Source organism: Pochonia chlamydosporia (assembly GCF_001653235.2).
Source record: "Pochonia chlamydosporia 170 chromosome Unknown PCv3seq00012, whole genome shotgun sequence".
Lineage (NCBI taxonomy): Eukaryota > Fungi > Ascomycota > Sordariomycetes > Hypocreales > Clavicipitaceae > Pochonia > Pochonia chlamydosporia.
The window spans coordinates 461,109-479,207 of NW_019154047.1; the positions used below are offsets into that span (position 1 = coordinate 461,109).

The 18,099-nt window shown below is 49.1% G+C and overlaps 4 protein-coding genes across 4 annotated transcripts; 1 reads left to right on the forward strand and 3 right to left on the reverse strand.

Annotated features, from left to right (window-relative positions):
* Window positions 1-1,066: 1,066 nt before the first annotated feature.
* Window positions 1,067-2,359, reverse strand: VFPPC_18314 (hypothetical protein; the record flags this gene model as incomplete). The annotated part of the gene is made up of 1 exon (XM_018289933.2): window positions 1,067-2,359. The coding sequence occupies one exon, from the start codon at window positions 2,357-2,359 to the stop codon at window positions 1,067-1,069; it is 1,293 nt and encodes a 430-aa protein (XP_018137019.2).
* Window positions 2,360-2,393: 34 nt separating this feature from the next.
* On the reverse strand, window positions 2,394-3,792 carry VFPPC_18315 (hypothetical protein; the record flags this gene model as incomplete). Its single annotated transcript, XM_022429945.1, has 2 exons — window positions 2,394-3,302; window positions 3,367-3,792. The coding sequence occupies 2 exons, from the start codon at window positions 3,790-3,792 to the stop codon at window positions 2,394-2,396; spliced, it is 1,335 nt and encodes a 444-aa protein (XP_022285073.1).
* An 8,302-nt stretch (window positions 3,793-12,094) lies between these two features.
* Window positions 12,095-14,689, reverse strand: VFPPC_18316 (hypothetical protein; the record flags this gene model as incomplete). The annotated part of the gene is made up of 1 exon (XM_018289868.2): window positions 12,095-14,689. The coding sequence occupies one exon, from the start codon at window positions 14,687-14,689 to the stop codon at window positions 12,095-12,097; it is 2,595 nt and encodes an 864-aa protein (XP_018136422.2).
* Window positions 14,690-15,979: 1,290 nt separating this feature from the next.
* VFPPC_14973 (guanine nucleotide-binding protein alpha-2 subunit) lies at window positions 15,980-17,876 on the forward strand (the record flags this gene model as incomplete). The annotated part of the gene is made up of 6 exons (XM_022428943.1): window positions 15,980-16,266; window positions 16,316-16,536; window positions 16,652-16,836; window positions 16,990-17,147; window positions 17,212-17,470; window positions 17,532-17,876. The coding sequence occupies 6 exons, from the start codon at window positions 15,980-15,982 to the stop codon at window positions 17,874-17,876; spliced, it is 1,455 nt and encodes a 484-aa protein (XP_022283986.1).
* Window positions 17,877-18,099: the final 223 nt, after the last annotated feature.

Below are 18,099 nucleotides of genomic sequence, written 5' to 3' on the forward strand. Positions count from 1 at the left end.
TATAGTCAGTGCTGTTTAGTGCAGTAGAAGCTTTGTGCCTAAATCAAATTAGGTCGGGCAAACCGGGCTCATAACTGTCACACTTCACGACTCGTTTGCATAACTGGACGACGATCGGGCAGAAGATCCCCTGTGAATCGGGCAACGAGAGACTCTTGATTTCCTATATAAAGAGCGGAATCATACGACATTAAATACTTATTGGAATACTGCTGCTTACGCAGCAGCATTACGATTTCCTATTGCCACTTTGCCACCCGCGCAATACACTTACGTGTTTACTTGACTGAGGCAGCATTTATTTGACAATAGCATATTGTGCTTGCTTTGAATGAGCGACCTGATCTTGACAAGGTAGATAGAATCCCGGACTCCGCATATCGCAATGCCCTATGTGAGTTCGAGGAAGGCGGCAATGATGCCACAACAGGAGACTGGAGGAGCTTTCATATAGCATTCTATGGCGACCTTTTAGTCGCTGGGAGAGCATATATGATCCGTGGTCAGGCTCGGCTTCCGGGAAATGACGAGGCAGAGGCGCCTAAGGCGAGTGTTCTCTACTATCTCCTCTGACCCCGTCCTGTGATGCTACGGCTTTTTCACCCTCCGCAAGTTCCCTGCTGATCGTTATACAGTTTACTGCCTTTGACGCTATTCCTTTAATGACGAATCCAGGGATGGACATCTTACGAATCTATCGAATCGAACGCCAAGCCTTGGCGTTCGAGTCGAATGTGACCCCACTAGATTCGATTCGAATCGAACACACCTTCCGCAGATTCGCATCGAATCGAATGCATGCTTTTTCTCGTCTCGTAGATTCGAATCGAATCGAACGTGTCTCCTATAGATTCGGATCGAATCGAATGTGTCGTCAGTAGATTCGATATTAATCGAATGCCAAGACTTGATCGAATTCGAATCAAATTCGATCGAACGGTCGGGTAATTCCGTTCACGTGGGAAACGTCGAGGCCTAGTCCTAACGAAGGCAGAAAAACGTCACGAGGACATGGTCACTTTATACGAGACGTCGCGGAACACCAGTCAATTAGGTACTAAGCATATTAAATGTCACCCGTCCCCTTGAGCGACACAAGGATGTCAGCCCAGGTATCTTCACTGAGGCTAAGAAGCGGCAAAGAAGGTGTGTAGATCCCAGCTTTACTCCATGATCGAATGCATTGAGCCATCGCCACTATCTCCCTCCTCAGTCGGCTCCGCAACGGCACCATCATACGTCCAGAGCTGCTAAACGTCCTCTCGCTCTCCGCGGAAGACGATGGAATAGTCAGCATATCAACTGCCATTAGAGACAGTCGCGGGTACCGATGACCGTTAATTTTCCACCAGTCAATCGGCCTGCTCCTGTAGTGGTGACTGTTTACAACATCCTCAGCGCAGTACCGAGCATATTCATCGTCAGCCATCACTCCCGCTGCCGACTGTTTTGCCTTTCGGGTGCTCTTGCCCCCGCGCGAGGACGCTGCAAAGGGCGAAGTCTGCGTACCTGGTGGTCCAGCTACACTCCTTGCAAGCCTCCGCTCGATGTAATCCATCGAGGCCCCGTCAGTCGAAGCGAACACCTCACAGCCAACTTCGCGCTCTTTATACCTCTCCCAGATCTCCAACAGTTTTTCTTCGTACTCCGATCGCCAAGTCTTGGTCTTTCGGGACGGTACCCGAGACCAAAGTCGATCTAGAAGACTCCATTTCTTCGCCGGGTTGAAAACAACAGCGCCTACATAGGCGGCGCTAGTCAGACGGTTGTAGTATTTATGCAACTTCTTCCATCCAAGCTTGATAAAGACCTTGAGCAATTTCCGAGTTTTGTTGTCAAGTCCGTCGAAGATGGCAACTTCGACATCCCTCTTCTCCTTGCTCACTGGATCCTCAACCTCTTCCAATATTGTACCTTCAATGGCGCTTTCAAGGTGATCAAGGAGGATCTCGAAGACAGGGAAGTATTCATCGAAACTTCCACAAGTGGACCTCGTTCCGGGAATACCGCTTCCCTGAAGTTGTTTTGTGGCGATTTCGAACGGTTTCAGAAGCTTGACAAGTATCTCGATGACCTTCCAGTCATACGCACTTAACCGGTACTGTAGAACTGCTGGCTTCGTGTTCTCGCTAGCGCTCTCCGTCTCCCACCGGTTCTGAACGTCGTTGAAAAAGGTATTGAGCGCCGGCCGGAGGACAAGGGCTCTCTCCATCATACGCATGTCCGAGTCCCACCTGGTGGCGTTGTTAAAGACCCAGTGGAGCGTGGATTCCTTGCCGGATTCCTTACGTTGAGACTGACGAAACTGCTCATAGAGTTGTGGACTTGCCCGCAGCTGAAGCCCGATGTTATGAAGCATTCCCGGTGCGCCATACTGGCCATACTCCCTGAAACTAGTCGCGTTTATCTCCTCTGGAGCCGGGTGGGACGACATGAAAATCTTCATCTGGGTGTACGACAGCATCGGCTTGCATCTCCTCGTCCTCGTTGTCTATCTCTCCATCCAGGGCCTCGTCGATAGCGTGGTCAATCTGCTGCTCATCCACATCCTTGTCGTCACCATCCGCTGCGACAATTGCAGCAAAATTCTCTCGCTTCGACCCGTAGAGCAAAGCCCGCACGCAGAGGTTGAAGATATGCGCGGCACAGCGAATCCGTCGCTCTTCGGGAGAGAAGTCGTGTTCGAAGGCAAGATCTTCCATGCAGGTGTCGTTGTTGGCAGCATTGTCGAGTGTGAAGTACCCAAGCTTGTCAGGGTCGTTGATCTGCCAGAATGCGAGCGTATCAGCGACCTCATCGGCAAGCGATGCGCCGTCGTGTCTGCCCGAGAGAGGTCGAAGCCCGAGGAGAATCCGGTGTTGAACGAAGTTATGATCGATGAATTGAGCGTTGATCCCGAGGAATGAAGTATACGACTTGGATGTCCAACCATCGAAGGAGAAATGGATTTGGGACCGAGCGCTACGCAACACTTCGGTCACCGGCCCCACGGCGCCCGTATACTCAGATTCGAGCATGCGAAGAAGGGTCTTCGCAGAGGGAATATGGGCCGCATCAAGGAGCGGATTGCCGTAGAGAAGGATTCGCTGGAACCGCTCCGTATTGACGATATCGAACGGCAAATTATGGTAGGTAATCCAGTCGAGGAGGAGAATCCGAAGCCCTTTGCTGCTGAATCTTCCACGCAACTTGCCGAGAAGAAACTGGTCGTGAGGGTTATTAACGTCGGCGTCGATGAAGTGGGTGATTTTCTGGTGATCTAGAGATGAAGCCCCCATGCCGCGGGCAACTTCGTTTGGGGCCTGCCAAATGAGAACTCATATTGTCAAGCTGTGCTCGAGAGCCACAAGCATGGCCCGCACTTACCAGAATCCCGTGGGCTTGGCGAAGGTGCTTCTTGATGGCGGCGCCGGTCGAGCAGACGAAGCAGAAGTCTGACTTCTTCTTAAAGCCTCGGGCGAAGCAGTCCGCACAGATCCACTTCAGCTTATTGCCCTGGCGCGAGGTGGAACGGTCCTCAACACGATACCCAAATTGCTGCCACCACGCCCTCGTGTCCTGACCGCCAGTATAACGCTCGAATCCCGGCCATTTCGCCCACTCCTGACGGCCCCAGAGTGTCCAATCAGCCTTGACAAAGTCGGTGGCCGTCCCGCGAGGACGGGGCGATGGCGTTGTTGGCAATGAGGTTCCTGAAGACGAAGCGAGTGGCGAAGACGAGAGCTCAACTCGCTCCATTGAGCCTGGCTGATTCGACGGGGAAGGGATCGCAGAGAATATTTCGGAGGACATCGTGGCGATGTTGGCTAGTCGAGCAAATCGGTTCTACGGATCGAGCGAGCTTAGCCAGGATGTTGGAACTCATCCAGGCTTCGCTGAGGCTCAACGTATACTCATCCATGGTTGCAAAGGAAAGTACGGCGGCACGCGTGTTCACACGCGGTTTGGCGTTCAACGCGAAAAAAAAAAGAAAGAAAACATAAGGTCGCCAACTCCGTTGAACGGGCTAAGTCCTGTACGAGTGAAAGAAGCATCACTTGGTGGCGCGGGTGACTACGCTCTGGCTGTCCAACCATTGGTGCTCGAAGATCCTGTTGGTGTTTTCACGCAATAACACGATTGCTGGTGGCGACCAGTCAATTAAAGAGGGCTGTCGCTCAAGAGCTCCCATTAGCTTGAGTGAGCGCGTTGCACAGACCACCGAGGCTCATCCCCCCATGTTGTGCATAAGCCACGAAAGATCGATGAAGTTGCTCGTACATCCGTTGAGGAGGGCAGGTGGGTTTCGGCGCATGTCCCTGTTACAAAGAGGTGGATGAACATGGAACAATAATTACCCAATTTGCTCCACTTTCATCCTGTAGGCTTAGGGAGTGACGTAATTTTCCATGGATTTGGGTCTGAACTGTTGTTCACGACCGTAAGGGTCAATTCAAGATGAGGATGGCTTACGAGATTCCAAGTTCGAAATACTTGTCCAGTCGTACCAAAATGGGTACCAATGGGATTCTCGCTGTGGGAGAGATCTAAAGGGATTTAGTCTTGTTGATGGTTAACATCTACCCTGCAAAAACTGGCATGTACTTGCAGGTTTATTGTCGAGCTTGCTAGAGAGAGAGACACCTACCATATATGACGTAGCTAGTGGATACCAGAGCACTCACCTATTCTATAATGGTGAGACAAGTACCATCTAAACATCTCTGGTCACATTTCATTCCTCCAGGGGGATCGTTTTCCAGCCTCTTCCACATACCAAATAGTGGTCTTGGAAAATTAGAAACAACCTCTATGCAATAGATCGGTGTCGAAGTTTAGTACATCAACCATTTATGGGCTACTAATGAGATGATTGCTGCAGTTGTAAGATACCTGTCCTTACACGCAAGTGTCAGAGAGGAAATATGTACCTACTAACATATCTTAGCACCAAATACTATACCGCGAAGCAGGCTATCAATCACGCCTTGTCGCGTCCGATCGTGCCACAGGCTTGTTGACGCGTCCCATCTAGTCACGCTGAACGAGCCCCTGACCAATTTCAGCAAACCAGGACACTTCGTTCGATCGAATCGATCGAAAATTGATCGAACACTCGGGCCCGTTCGATTCGAACGTCGAATGATATGTGCGCAGTTCGATTCGGGTGTCGAATGAGATGCGCCACATTCGATTCGATGCAGTCGAATATCGAATGAGACCTGCCCTGTTCGATTCGATATTCGTAAGACTTGGCATCGAATGAATCTATCGATTCGATTCCCATTCGTAAGATGTCCATCCCTGAGCCGGAGACTATTACACCTGCACTAAGTATGAGCTGCACGATTAAATTTGTGATCCAAAAATATACTCTATCTGCACAGCGCTGGGGCTGCGACGCATTACTCAGTAATGTCTCCAATTCAAGTATAGAACCATCCATTTAGTCACACAAATTCTTCCCAGTAGGTTCACTGTCGTAGCTCTATCGGTTAGACCGCCCAAACCTAGCAATACCAAGCTACGGCAAACCGCAAGACAGCTATTAACCGTTCCCTGCGATGCGCACCTGTGCGTAAGTGAAATCAAAAGTCTCCATGATATTCGCAACTGGCACCTCGGCATGGAAATGTCGCTTTGTTACGTGTTGCGGAGACTAAGATTCATCCGAGCGAAGTCTTGTACCACAAACGACGATTTCAGCCGAATGCCGGCACCTACCTCACCAAATGGATCAATTAAATCCACTTGTCTACACGATTGCTTGGATTGCACCGCTCGAAATCGAGGCGATATGTGCGGACACAATATTGTAATCGCGACACTGCCTGCTGGCCAGGAATACGGCACAGGTTCAGTCTCAGCCTTGGCCGCTCAGGTCAAGAAGTTTTCCCCAAACCTTTGGTTCGGATTACTAGTTGGCGTTGCGGCCGGGCTGCCTAGTCTTTCTGGGACCAAACAACGCGATATACGGCTCGGCGATGTTTTAGTCGCCCTGCCAGAAGGTGATAGTGCTGGTTTGGTTGCCTATGATTTGGGGAAAGAAACTGGGGAAGATGGCTTCCAGCTTCCTACAGTTTGGGCACGTTCTTGTAGTTACGGAGACTATTGTTAGGTCAGCTATTGCCAGCATCAAAATGCACGCGCCAAACGACACGGATTTCTTTCTTCCATTCTATAATGGTATTAAGCAAAGAGAACATGCTAATGGGACCTTTATTGATCTAGGTCAAGATGAAGATTTATTTTATGACATGGATAAATAGGGGGTGCAAACTCTGGTAGAAAGAGAGCGACGACCGGATTCGAAACGTACGAGAGTATGGTGTGGGCCAATAGGTTCCGGAGAGAAACTAGTGAAGAAAGCTTCGAAGTGAAATGAGCTTAGAGATAAGTATAATGTTATTGGCCTTGAGATGGAAGCCGCTGGAACAATGAATCGCATTCCCGTTGGCGTTATCCGGGGACTGTGCGACTATGGAGATCAACGCAAAAATAAAGAATGGCAGCCTTACGCAGCTGCTATGACCGCAGCATATGATATTGCAGCATTGCAATCGCGCGATCATCAACATGCATAATTTGCACCCTTGCCGACATGCTCTTGCAACACATGGAAGACAACCAGGGTTGAAAGCAACTCCACTCAATCCACGCAGTGGATCCACTCGTGGATTCCACGTCCACTCCACTGGCAATAATCCTAGTGGATTGGCTAATCCACTGAGTCCACTGGACGATGTCGTGGGTGGATTGGGTGGATTAGGAGAGGAGCAGTTAAGCCCGCTCATACATTTTCGCAGAGTAACCCTAACAGCAACCGATTCCACCGATCCCGCCACCCTGTATCAAAAACACCACGAAGCTTCTGAACAGTGTAATTGTAGAATTCACATAATAAATATAGTACTCTTTGAATGTCCTCAATTTTCTGATTCTAATGATACTAGTTTCGATATGCGAGGATAAGGTTTTGCTCAAAAAATCCACCTCATTATGCATATCAGGAGTAGTTCGTCCGTTTTCAAGCTGTAAATCTATATCTCGCAAAGTCCCCTTGCAGCTGGACAACACTGACTACGGATTCACAATACAAGATATTAACCATCCAATGGCCTTTGCCCAGATGATTCGAAAAAATACGCTCGGATTCTTTAATATCCCAATATTACGCGAACAATTGAAGGCGACACAAATCGCGTCAGCCGCGCGACATGGGGCCTGTTAATTACTCTAGCCAATGTGGTTCTCGTTACTTGGCGATCCATACAAATTAGACTGGTTGGGAAGTACCTGAAACATCTACAAGATACGGACATATGGAACCAAGTAGCCGCGTTGGACGCGCTATTCGCGCTGACTGCACCAGACGTTGTTGACCTTTACTTTCACCTTGTTTGCGATTTTTGACATGATGTAAACACTTTTTTGGAGATAAGTCCGATTTGGAAGTTGGAACAAGAAGACGGGTGTCCGGTTGGCGATACCTTCACCGGGCGCTTTGCTAATCCACTCCCAATCCACCTAATCCACCCAATCCACAAAAGCTCCCAGTGGATCCACTATATTGAGATACTCAGTGGATTATGATCTACCCACTACACTAGAGCACCCAGTGGATTGAGTGGAGTTGCTTTCAACCCTGGTCAGAGTATTGATCGTAAGCTGAGAGGAGTCCATAGTAAACTAGCAATTAGAGGAAATACAAAAGATCAACAAATGCTGCTTGCTATGACAGTTCGAGGGGACCAAGTCGAGCGCGACTAGAATAAAACGATCGTTCGTAAGGAAGAAAGGGGCTTTCCGAACGAAAATTCTCACTGAAGCTATCTGCGGACTCTTCATTAACAGGGTGAGACATTCATTAAACAGAAGTCACATGATTTACTTCCATTTGCAATGGCAGAGAGACACAAATTTTCCACAGACCTGTTCATCAAGATAAGATTTGTGAAGCCAATCAGAAGGCAGAATTTTCCTTCCAAAGTACGATAGTAAAGTTACTATTACACTTTCCCTCTCGAAACTGTACTTCGTAGTATACTTCAAAGTAAAGATAATATTACGATAGTAGACATAATAGTACGATAACATAGTATAATAGGCAGGTCTGGTGTAGTGGTGTGTAGTGACTTTAAACCCCGTAACTGATCAACTGTCGTGCAGAAGCTTCCCTGTGGATCGGGCAAAGAAAATATTGATTTCCTACATAAAAGAGTGGAATCATACAAAAACTAAATACCTTAGAATAACTACCTGATCTTGACAGTTCATCTCGCTTGTTAATTGGCCCCGGCCCGGTAAGCCGGAACGGAGGCGAGAGTGCGAGCCGAGCCACCTTCGGGTTCGACCCGTTGCACATCGCCGGAGGCCTTGGGCAACACAGTTGCCTGTATCCTTCAGCTGCTTGCAGCAAATCTAGGCTTCACTTCTAGGCTGCGGCCGGTCCGACAAAGTATAAAATAGAGCCTTCATTCCATCCTTAGAAAATGATGAGCGTTCGGTTGCCCCAAAAATCTCCTCCCGGCCTCTAGTGGTTTAGAGCCGAGGGAAGAACCAATTCCTTTAGACTCTAGTTCTTGGGCCAGCTGCCGACAGGTCACACCTTTGTTACTCAGTTCTCGTGAAGTCTGCTACTTGGACCGAGTGGTGAAGAACGTCGTCGAGCTCGTCTTGAGACTTGGGCATCTCGTAGCATTTCAAGCAGCGGATTTTCAGGTTTCAGCGAACTGTCCTCGGAATAGGATGTGCTATATAGGCGAAAACCTGAGGCAGGGGGGCCGCGAAGCTTTCGTGGAGTCCGGCAGCGAATTACCCCTGGCCGGCCTTTTCTGGCGCCAGCGATATATCCACAATCGATGAGGTCGTATTTCATGGGCCAGGACAGGTCGGGCTCGACGTCAAGGACGACAGACGAGATGGACGGGACGTTTCGGGGCACGAACAACGGTTCGATTGGGCTTGGGCAATTGGAGGTAGCGGAGCATTGGTTCCCAAGCTCAACGATTGGCGGTATACAAAGGGCATTGCCAATTTCGTGAATACGTAGCCTGTTTGGGTCAACCGGCGCGAGGAAGCTGCGATCATCGAGCTGACGGTGGAAAAAAGGGTCATTGGGAAAACTGTACCGATGGCTGAGGTGGCGTCGTCCATGTTCCCATTCGCATGTCGAGATTCTGGTGCGTGAGGATGTGCTGGCTGCCAAGACCTCGTCCACCTCGACATTACCGTCCGCTGGAGCGATGGTAGCTGCTTGTTGTGAGGACCTGCACATCGCTGAGAAATCGGCTGAGAGTTGTCCAAAATATCTCTTTGTCGTAGCGAAGTTGGTGGCCTGCGAGGATGTATGGTTTGGGCGGGAGTTGAGGTGTCCGTTCCACAGCTAAATACCTCAAGCGTAAGTAGTGGGACACAACCGCTGCACGTTGTGTCCCTTGTCACTATTGGGGAGGGCCAAACGGTTTAGTATGTGAGTTGGTGACTTGTTGCAACGTGTGGCAAAGGGGGGGCGAAGTTGGCAGTTGTGGACCTCATACAATCATGATAATCTATGTACGAAAGATCATACCCATCGAAATATTTTAAGGAACAATTTGAACCTTTGTTGTAATAGCCGACGTGAGCGATGCACTTCGGAACTGATTTGACCACGCCAACTCTGTCCCTTTCCAGAAACATTACCTTGGCCGCATTGTTCATGCTGATCCATGGCCCATTATACGTCGCGAAAAAAAGCAGACCTCAACAAGCTTTGAATCTTCGCATAAGGCTCGCTGATAGTCGTATCTACGCGTAAAACGCGTACAGACCTCTTTGTGGCCTATGACGAAGTTTGTCAAGATCAAGTCGCTCATTCAAAGCAAGCGCAGTACGGTATTGCCTACGAGGCAGCAACATTATCATACTGCTGCCTGCAAGGCAGCAGTATTCTAAAGTATTTAGTATTTGTATAATTCCACTCTTTTTTGTAGAAAATCAAGAGTCTCTCGTTGCCCGATTCACAGGGGATCGATCTTCTGCCCAATCGTCGTCCAGTTATGCAAACAAGTCGTGAAGTGTGACACGCTTAGTAAATTGCTCAACGGGAGCCAGAATCAAGGCATAACCACCATAGAATGCGATGACTGTGCGATCTCGAAAGCTAAGCGGCAAATCAGCTGCAAGCCTCGGAACACAGAAAACGCACCAGGAATACGACTTGCGGTAGACTGCTATGACTTCCAGCACACTTCTCAAGGAAGACAACATATGATGCCGGTGACGGATCGCTGGTCCGGATACATATGGGACTTTTATTTCAGCGACCTCGCTGTGGAAACGATTGTCGAAATGTTCAAAACTTTGTTCGGTATTCTCGAAAGACGATACCAGATTAAACCGAGCGTCATTGAGTGCGACAACGAAATATACCAGAGGAAATTGCAAGGACGCCAGTTCTTGGAACCCCTTTTCATTTTTATCGAGCCTTCAGCCCAGACACACAAGCTCAGCATGGAGGCGCTGAACGCTCGGGGGGTGTGATCAAGAACAGGGCGCGTGCAATGAGAAGCTGGGCCAGGTTACTCGTCTACCTGTGGGTAGAAGTCTTCAAAGCTGCGGTATATCTATAGATAACTAACCACTTCTCTAGTTATTATACGGATGCCTGTACACTAGCCACTGACGGTACTGAATCCCTGAAATAGCGCAAGATGTGAAACGAGTGGCTCGCCAATCGCATCTAGTAGCATCAAGAGGCATAGTTACTTAAGCAGCAGGTCGTGGCTTACTATATTAACCACGCCGCAGCCTGCACTACGGCCCAGTAATTTGCCGGAAAACGCCATTTCCGACATGGCAAGTACGAACTGCGTGGAGCACGTTGTGTTCCTTGCTACAGTTTATATACCGGTACAGCTATTACCTTGAACGATCCTGTTCCTCTTCCCGAATATTGCCTAACCTCTGTATCGACTATGACGAGCTTGCAGACCGGCATTGTTAGTATCAAAGCAAAGAGCAACCAGAAAGTGCCATTCAGCTCGGGGGTTAATTCATTTTCGATTCGCTGAAGATGTCTCAACCACACTCAGGACTTGCGGCCAATGTCCCAAAGCGCAAAGGTCAGACTATCGGCCACTCTACCAACCCGCCACTGGTGCCTGCCCAGCCAGTTTTGATGGATCCTAACCGGTATCTGATGCAGGTATCCGACGCGTCTCTGCGTTATCTCCAGCTCCGTTAGCTCGTAAGCGAATCCATGACCGAGAGGCTCAAAGGGCCGCCCGCAAGAGGACCAGAGAATATATGGATCAGCTACAGCGAGAAGTGGATGAGCTCAGAAGCAAAAGCTGTGCCGGAGCAAGCATGCGCAACACGACCCTTGAGTGGCTTTATCAGCGTAACAGGAATCTCGAGAATGAGCTGGCTGAGCTCAAAATAAGGTTGTCATCTGCCAGTCCTCGACCCGGCAGACCGTTCGAGATTGTGGCAGGCATCCACACCACTTCTCACGCTCACCGATGCCACAGGATGTTTGCAAATGGGCTCTCGCTTCGCTATAATGGAGCGAAAACTGGAGTAGGCGCTTTCGAAGGTTTAAGAACACTTCCTTCACCAGAGGAGCGCAACAACGTTGCTGGGAGTGAAAATGCACACCAGCGTGGCTTTGAGCCACCCGGCAGAGGAATTTGGGCCACAATATGCCTTGATTATTCTTCACACTTCCAACCATTACCAGCAAAGTTTGTTTGATACTTGATGGCGGTCTTCAATGTTGCGAATCAGGGCGAAGGTTGACTCCCAGTAAAGCAGGACGTTTCCGAAGCTCCCCGTTACTCGCGACAGGGCAAGAAAGCCTTTGTTTGGAAGGAAGCCGGCTTGCTTCTTAGCATATCGACTGTCTCGGTGTTCATACCAGGCGTTCAATGATTCGAAATATCTACTAAACTGTGAAAATCTCTCTATACTCAGCTCTTCTAGCGAAGTCCCCCAAGCCAAGCTTCGAAATCGATCGTATCGATCGATTTTTTGGCTTCGGTTGATCGATATATATCGATCAAGGCCCGCAGTCGATCGATATCGATCGATCACAAGTCGAAATCGAATCGATCGTCGATCAAATCGATCATGGCTAGTCCTGGTCCTTCATATCTCCGTTGACTCTGCCTATTAACTGAAGTACTTGTCTCCAATTATCTCCTTCAAGGAGATCTAGAGGGAGATGTGGTTGATAAATGCCAGCCCTACTCCACGATCGAAGGCATTGTGCCATGCCAACTATGTGACGTCGTAGGCGGCATCTGAGCGGTGTGACCATCCTCCCGCGACTGCTGAAGTCTCTCTCTGTTTCGGCGGAAGACGACGCAATTGTGAGGAAATCAACCGCCATGTAAGAGAGCTGGGGAAACCGCACAGCGCCAACATCTCTCCACCAAGCAATCGGATCGGCTTTGTAGGCGATGTTATCTACCGGCGGCTCAGACAGGTATTGATCGAGCTCGTCTTGTGTTGGGAGTGCGGTTGGCTGTTTTGGCCGTTTACTTTGTAGTCCTTCGGCGTCTTGACGAACGATTGATCGACTAAACGCCAATCGGCGCTCAATGTAGTCCAAGGCATCATGGCTTCCAGATGCTGACATGGCATTGCAGGCTGGCTCGTGAGCCATGTGCTTGTAATTTTCCTCCCAGATGCTTGTCAAGTTCCCGGCGTAAGCTTTTTTCCACCCTGATGTCTGACGAGACGGCAGCTGATTCCAAAGCTGCTCTAAAGCTCGCCATTTCTTACTCGGATGGAATACAACCGCCGCCACATAGGCGGTCGAGGTCAGTTTATCATAGTAATCGTTCAGTTTTTTCCAACCGAGTTTGATGTAAATCTTTAAGAGCCTACGGGTTTTTGCATCCATGCCGTCAAACAAGTGAACCTCTTCCATCATATGATCATCATTCTCTTCGATTATTACACCTTGAATGGCCCACTCAAGGTGATCAAGGACCATCTCAATCACTTGAAAGTACTCGTCGAAACCACCTGTTGTTGAGCGTTTGCCAGAAATGCCTGCGCCCTGGAGTTGTTTTGAAGCAACCTTGAACGGTTGAAGTATCTTCTGAACCGCAGTAACGACCTTCCATTCCCCGAGCGAAAGTTTTTCTTTCAATATCGCTGGCCGGTCCTGTTCTTTGGCGCCTTGGCGAATCCATCGTTCCTCAATAATTGACAGCATTCGGTTCAAAGCGGATCGTTTCAGCAGCGCTCGAGAGGCCATGGCCTCATCGGACTGCCAGCGAGTACAGACATTTTGGACCCACGTTAATACGGGTTCATCAGGGGCAGTTTGCCGTTGAGCTTCATGAAAGTCCTCGAGAAGTTGGCTGCTCGTTCGAAGAGCAATGCCGATATTGTGCAACTTGCCAAAAGGGCCGTACTTGCGATACTTCTCCATCTTGTCGGCATTGACTATCTCAGGAACTAGGCACGAATCCTGGCTCTCCCCCAGAGTAGTGTTTGACTCGTAATCTTCCTCCAGATTCGGCGTGTCAAGATCGTCGTCGCCATTCAGTGCATCAACAGCGTCGGACAGCTGACGCTGCTCGTCTTCGTCAGTCATGAAGTCCTGATCTCCCCAATGCGCAAGCAGCTCAGCAAAATTGTCCCTTTTACCGCCGTACATCATTGCCTTTACTGACAGATTCAGGAAATGAGGAGCGCACCGAATACGACGCTCGTGTTGGTCGAAGTCAAATTCATGGCCAAGTGCTTCCATAGCCGTGTCGTTGTTCGTTGCATTATCAAGCGTACAGTAACCAATCTTATGTTGAAGACTGAAAGCACATATTGTGTCTGCAACATCATCGGCCAGCGCTGCCCCAGTATGGCGCTTACGGAGAGCGGGCAACGCCAGAAGGATCCTCCACTGCTTCCAATCCCGATCAATGAAGTGGGCGTTGACGCCAAGAAATGATGAGTTTTGTCGGGAGGTCCAACCGTCAAAAGTAAAATGAATCATGCTTCTCGCTCTTTGAAGAATAGCTTTTACGGGATCAAGAGCTCGATTGTATTCTTTTGTTAAGAGGTTCACGAGGGTCCTGTCGCTGGGTATCTGCCCCTCTTGAAGACACGGATTGTTGTAGAGCAGCAGCCGTCTAAAGCGCTCGGAATTAACCAAATTAAATGGGAGGTTGTGGTAAGTTAGCCAGTCCAGGAGAAGAAGCTGATTCATCGCCGGATCAAACAAAGTATGCAAATTGCTAAGAAGGCTTTGGTCGCGAGGATTCTTCGGATCAGCGCGCAGCATATCGAGCAAGCTCCGTTGTGCACTTCCTGTCCCGACAACCCCGTCTTCGCGTGAGCCAGCAGGCTGGAAAATCTTGTGTTCCTTTCTCAGATGTCGAACAATGCTTCCAGCGGTTGAGGCGATGAAGGTGTAATGCGTAGCTTTCATTCTGTTGCGAAGGAAGCATCTTTCGCAGACCCATACAATCTTATGAGGTTCAGAGCCGTGGTCCTTCATCCTGAAGCCAAATTGCCACCACCATGTTCGCTCTCGAGAAGGGTCATGGCATGTTGTGAAATTGGGAAATAGCTTGAACTTGTCAGTCGTCCAAGTCTGATAGTTCGGGAATCTGCTGGACCCATGTGCGCTTGAGGTTGAACTGATGGACGGTTCGGAAGGCGGCGGTGTTGAGGAGGCATTCTCCATCTCCTCACCAAACGGGCCCAGCTTCATTGAGCAATCCATTCTTCATGGTCAACCAACTTGACAAAGCTATGGTGCGCAGTCCAATCTGTTTATTAATAGCCAGTCCTTTCATTGCTTTCATTACAATGTCTCAAATTCATCTCCCGTTAATGCGACTGGCACGTGATTAGAGAGATTGTGTGATGTCTCACATGGAACCTTCTGACTGGAACCGACGTTTTCGCTTCGTCGGCTGCAACCTACCCGGAACTCTTCTTCAAAATATGCCGATCGACGATCAAATCGATCGACTGAACGCCGGATCGATATCGAATCGATCATAAGTGACTGCTTATCGATCGATATCGATCAAGTGACGATGCTGATCGATATGATCGAAATCGAAATCGATTCGATTAATCGATTCGATCAAATCGATTGATCGATCGATTTCGAAGCTTGGTAAGCGTGCTGTATCCCTGGGCACCTGAGCCATCCATCGCTCTGCTCGTCTAGAAGGTGCCGTTTTGGCGTTGTCGAGGGGTCGAGCTCAGGTATCGAGACCGCCGGGCCCGGGTAGTTTTCTGGTGTCGTCACATCAAACTCCATATCAAGACACAAAAGTTTCCGTAGGAAATGGTCTAGTGCTGAGACTGTGGGGCTTCATTGGTGGGGAGGGCTTGCCCCTCAAAAACGGCTGACGAGGCTGCCAAGATTTGCCGCTAGTGGCCCGAAGTGGCGCTGAACGTGTGCGAGTGTAGGTTCACACCCCTATGAAGAGATTCACACCTGCAAGGGACATGTTAGATACACAAGGCCTCACTCGGCTCACGTCAGGTGTAAGTAAGATAAATTCATTAAAGTGTTCATTAAGTCACGATGTCTTGTTGTTATTGTTGTTCCTTCTTCTTCTTCAATTTCCTGTGTGCGGGGAAGTCTTTTGCTACCCTTCGTCCTGGCAGCCACTTGCCACAGTATGAATTTGCGCCGCTTTAGTTGCACATCCCGCCTATCTAACAGGACACCAGTCGCCTCCACAAGAAACTTTCTTGGAAATAGGCGCAACCTGTTTGAATATGTTTACGCCCAGTGCGAGTCGGTTCACACCCTCTACAGGCCATTTGGGCGACCTCCAGCCAACCACTTGTGACATTGTGTCGTTACTCTAGGCAACAACATGGAATAGCCCGTACCCTTGTCAAACACGGCCAGGCCAGCTTTGCAGCCGTCAACGGGAACAGTGGTATACTGCCGACAAACAATTCAGTAAGTCGGCGCCCCCGTTCAATCGTTTTTGTATTCTCTTTCTATCCACTCCACAGGCAAGGCACAACAACCATGAGTGTTACGAATCTGCGCGAACATCATTTCCGGACCTCACTGGATAACTGGCGTCAATCTCATGGCATCGCGGAGAAGGCTTACGCGGATCTACTGGAAATCGTAAGCCGCAGAGAAGCCGCCAGAGAAATCTTCGTGGTCAACGACTGCTCCTCTCTTGTAATTGGCGAACATCATACCTGCTTTACATGCCGATTACGAAAGCAAAAGGTAACTGGCGTCAGACAAGATCATGAAGTGAGCTCACTGACTTTTCGCAGTGCGGTGGCATTGCTGGCCGATGTGTAAACTGCCTGCCGGCAACTATTTGCGCCCGTGTTGATCTTGTCAAAGAATCAGTTTTCGAGAAATGTATGCTGAGTCTACGCCGAGAGCTGACCAAAGCAGCAAGGCCTTGTGGACAGGCAGTCATAAGTTCAAGGACAAATCATTCGCCATGTGCTTTGGGACCATCGACAAGGACAGCGGCGACGCTCTTCGCTCGCGCAAAATTGAATGTATCATTCGGGATGCCGAAAAGAGCGCAGCCAAAGAAGTTAAAATCCTTCTTCTAGGTCAGTTCTTCTGTTGCACCCTGCACACTACTTCGTCATCCACTGACTTGGTGGTGCTCCGGTACTGCGGTCGTTATCGATGAAAGATGAAGTGACATGTTAGCGCATGTAATAGGAGCGGGAGAATCTGGAAAGTCTACGACTCTCAGGCAAATGAAGTTGATTCACTCCGGCGGCTTCAGCGAACAGGAAAGGCTCTTGTGGAGACCTGTCGTCTTCCGCAACATTGTCGAGTCCTTTCGTACTATCTACGAGGCTATGTCTAAGCTAAATTATCAATTTGACCATCCTGACAACGAGGTAGGCTTTACTCAGAGAACGACCAGACGAACGTTCCAACCGCCATGGCAGCCTTGTGAATCTTTGTGTATTCTCCCTAACTGTGACACGCAGCCGCGAGGGGGCGGCAATCGATACATGGAGACCTAGGCTAAGCACAGTTTATGTTTGCAGAGATTCATGACGCATATCCTCTCGAGGCATGAGCTAAGCCGCAGGGAGAGATTCCCCCAAGATTACTTCGAGTCGATCAAGCGATTGTGGTATGACAGCGGCGTAAAGGCTGCAATCGCGAAGGGCAATGAGTATGCACTGCACGACAACCTGGCATAGTATGTCGCAGTTAGCACAATTTGATCTCTGACTTCAGTAACGTTTTTAACAATTTGGTTGCAGTTTTATTGGCCAGCTGGACCGTATATGGACTGATGGATATATCCCAAACAACTTGGACATTCTCTACTCGCGATTGAAGACAACCGGCATTACAGAGATTGCCTTCGACCTAGGGCCATTAACATATCGGATGTTTGACGTTGGTGGCCAGCGATCAGAACGCAGAAAATGGCTTCACTGTTTTGAAAACGTCCACTGCCTTTTGTTCCTTGTTGCCATCAATGGCTATGACCAGTCCCTTGTAGAGGATAGCGAAGGGGTTAGGCATCCTGAAAAGATGCTCCTGTGTCAGCTCCTGGAGAGTTAACTGTGTGCTGCAGAACCAAATGAATGAAGCCCTAATGCTGTGGGCGTCCATTATCAATGCCCGCTGGTTCACGAACTCGGCTCTGATATTATTCCTGAATAAAATGGATCTCTTCAAGGAGAAGCTTCCCCACAGTCCCATCGTCAAGTATGGATTCACGGACTACCACGGCCCACCCGACGATTACAAGTCAGCCAGCAAGTACTTCTTCGACAAGTTCCGAGCGCAAAGCCAACATCCCAACAAAGAGATTTACGGCCACTTCACGAACGCGACTGACACTAACATGATCAAGAGGACGATGGAGTCAGTGCAGGACAAGATTATCAAGCGAGGCTTGAAACAATTCATACTATGAGGACCTTGACCACTCTAGCCAACTCACTTCTTACTTTTGTCGCGTCACGCGGTTCCAATTCAATTTTTTACTACGCTGAAGATGCAGTTCTTGATTATGCTCCCTCTTTTTACAATGCTGCTTCTGTGATCCCTTAAGTACAACGATCTTCCTTCGTCCGAACATTTTACCCCTCATATTTGCTTTTTCCGGCTATCTTCTTTCTCATGATACCCTAAGTTAT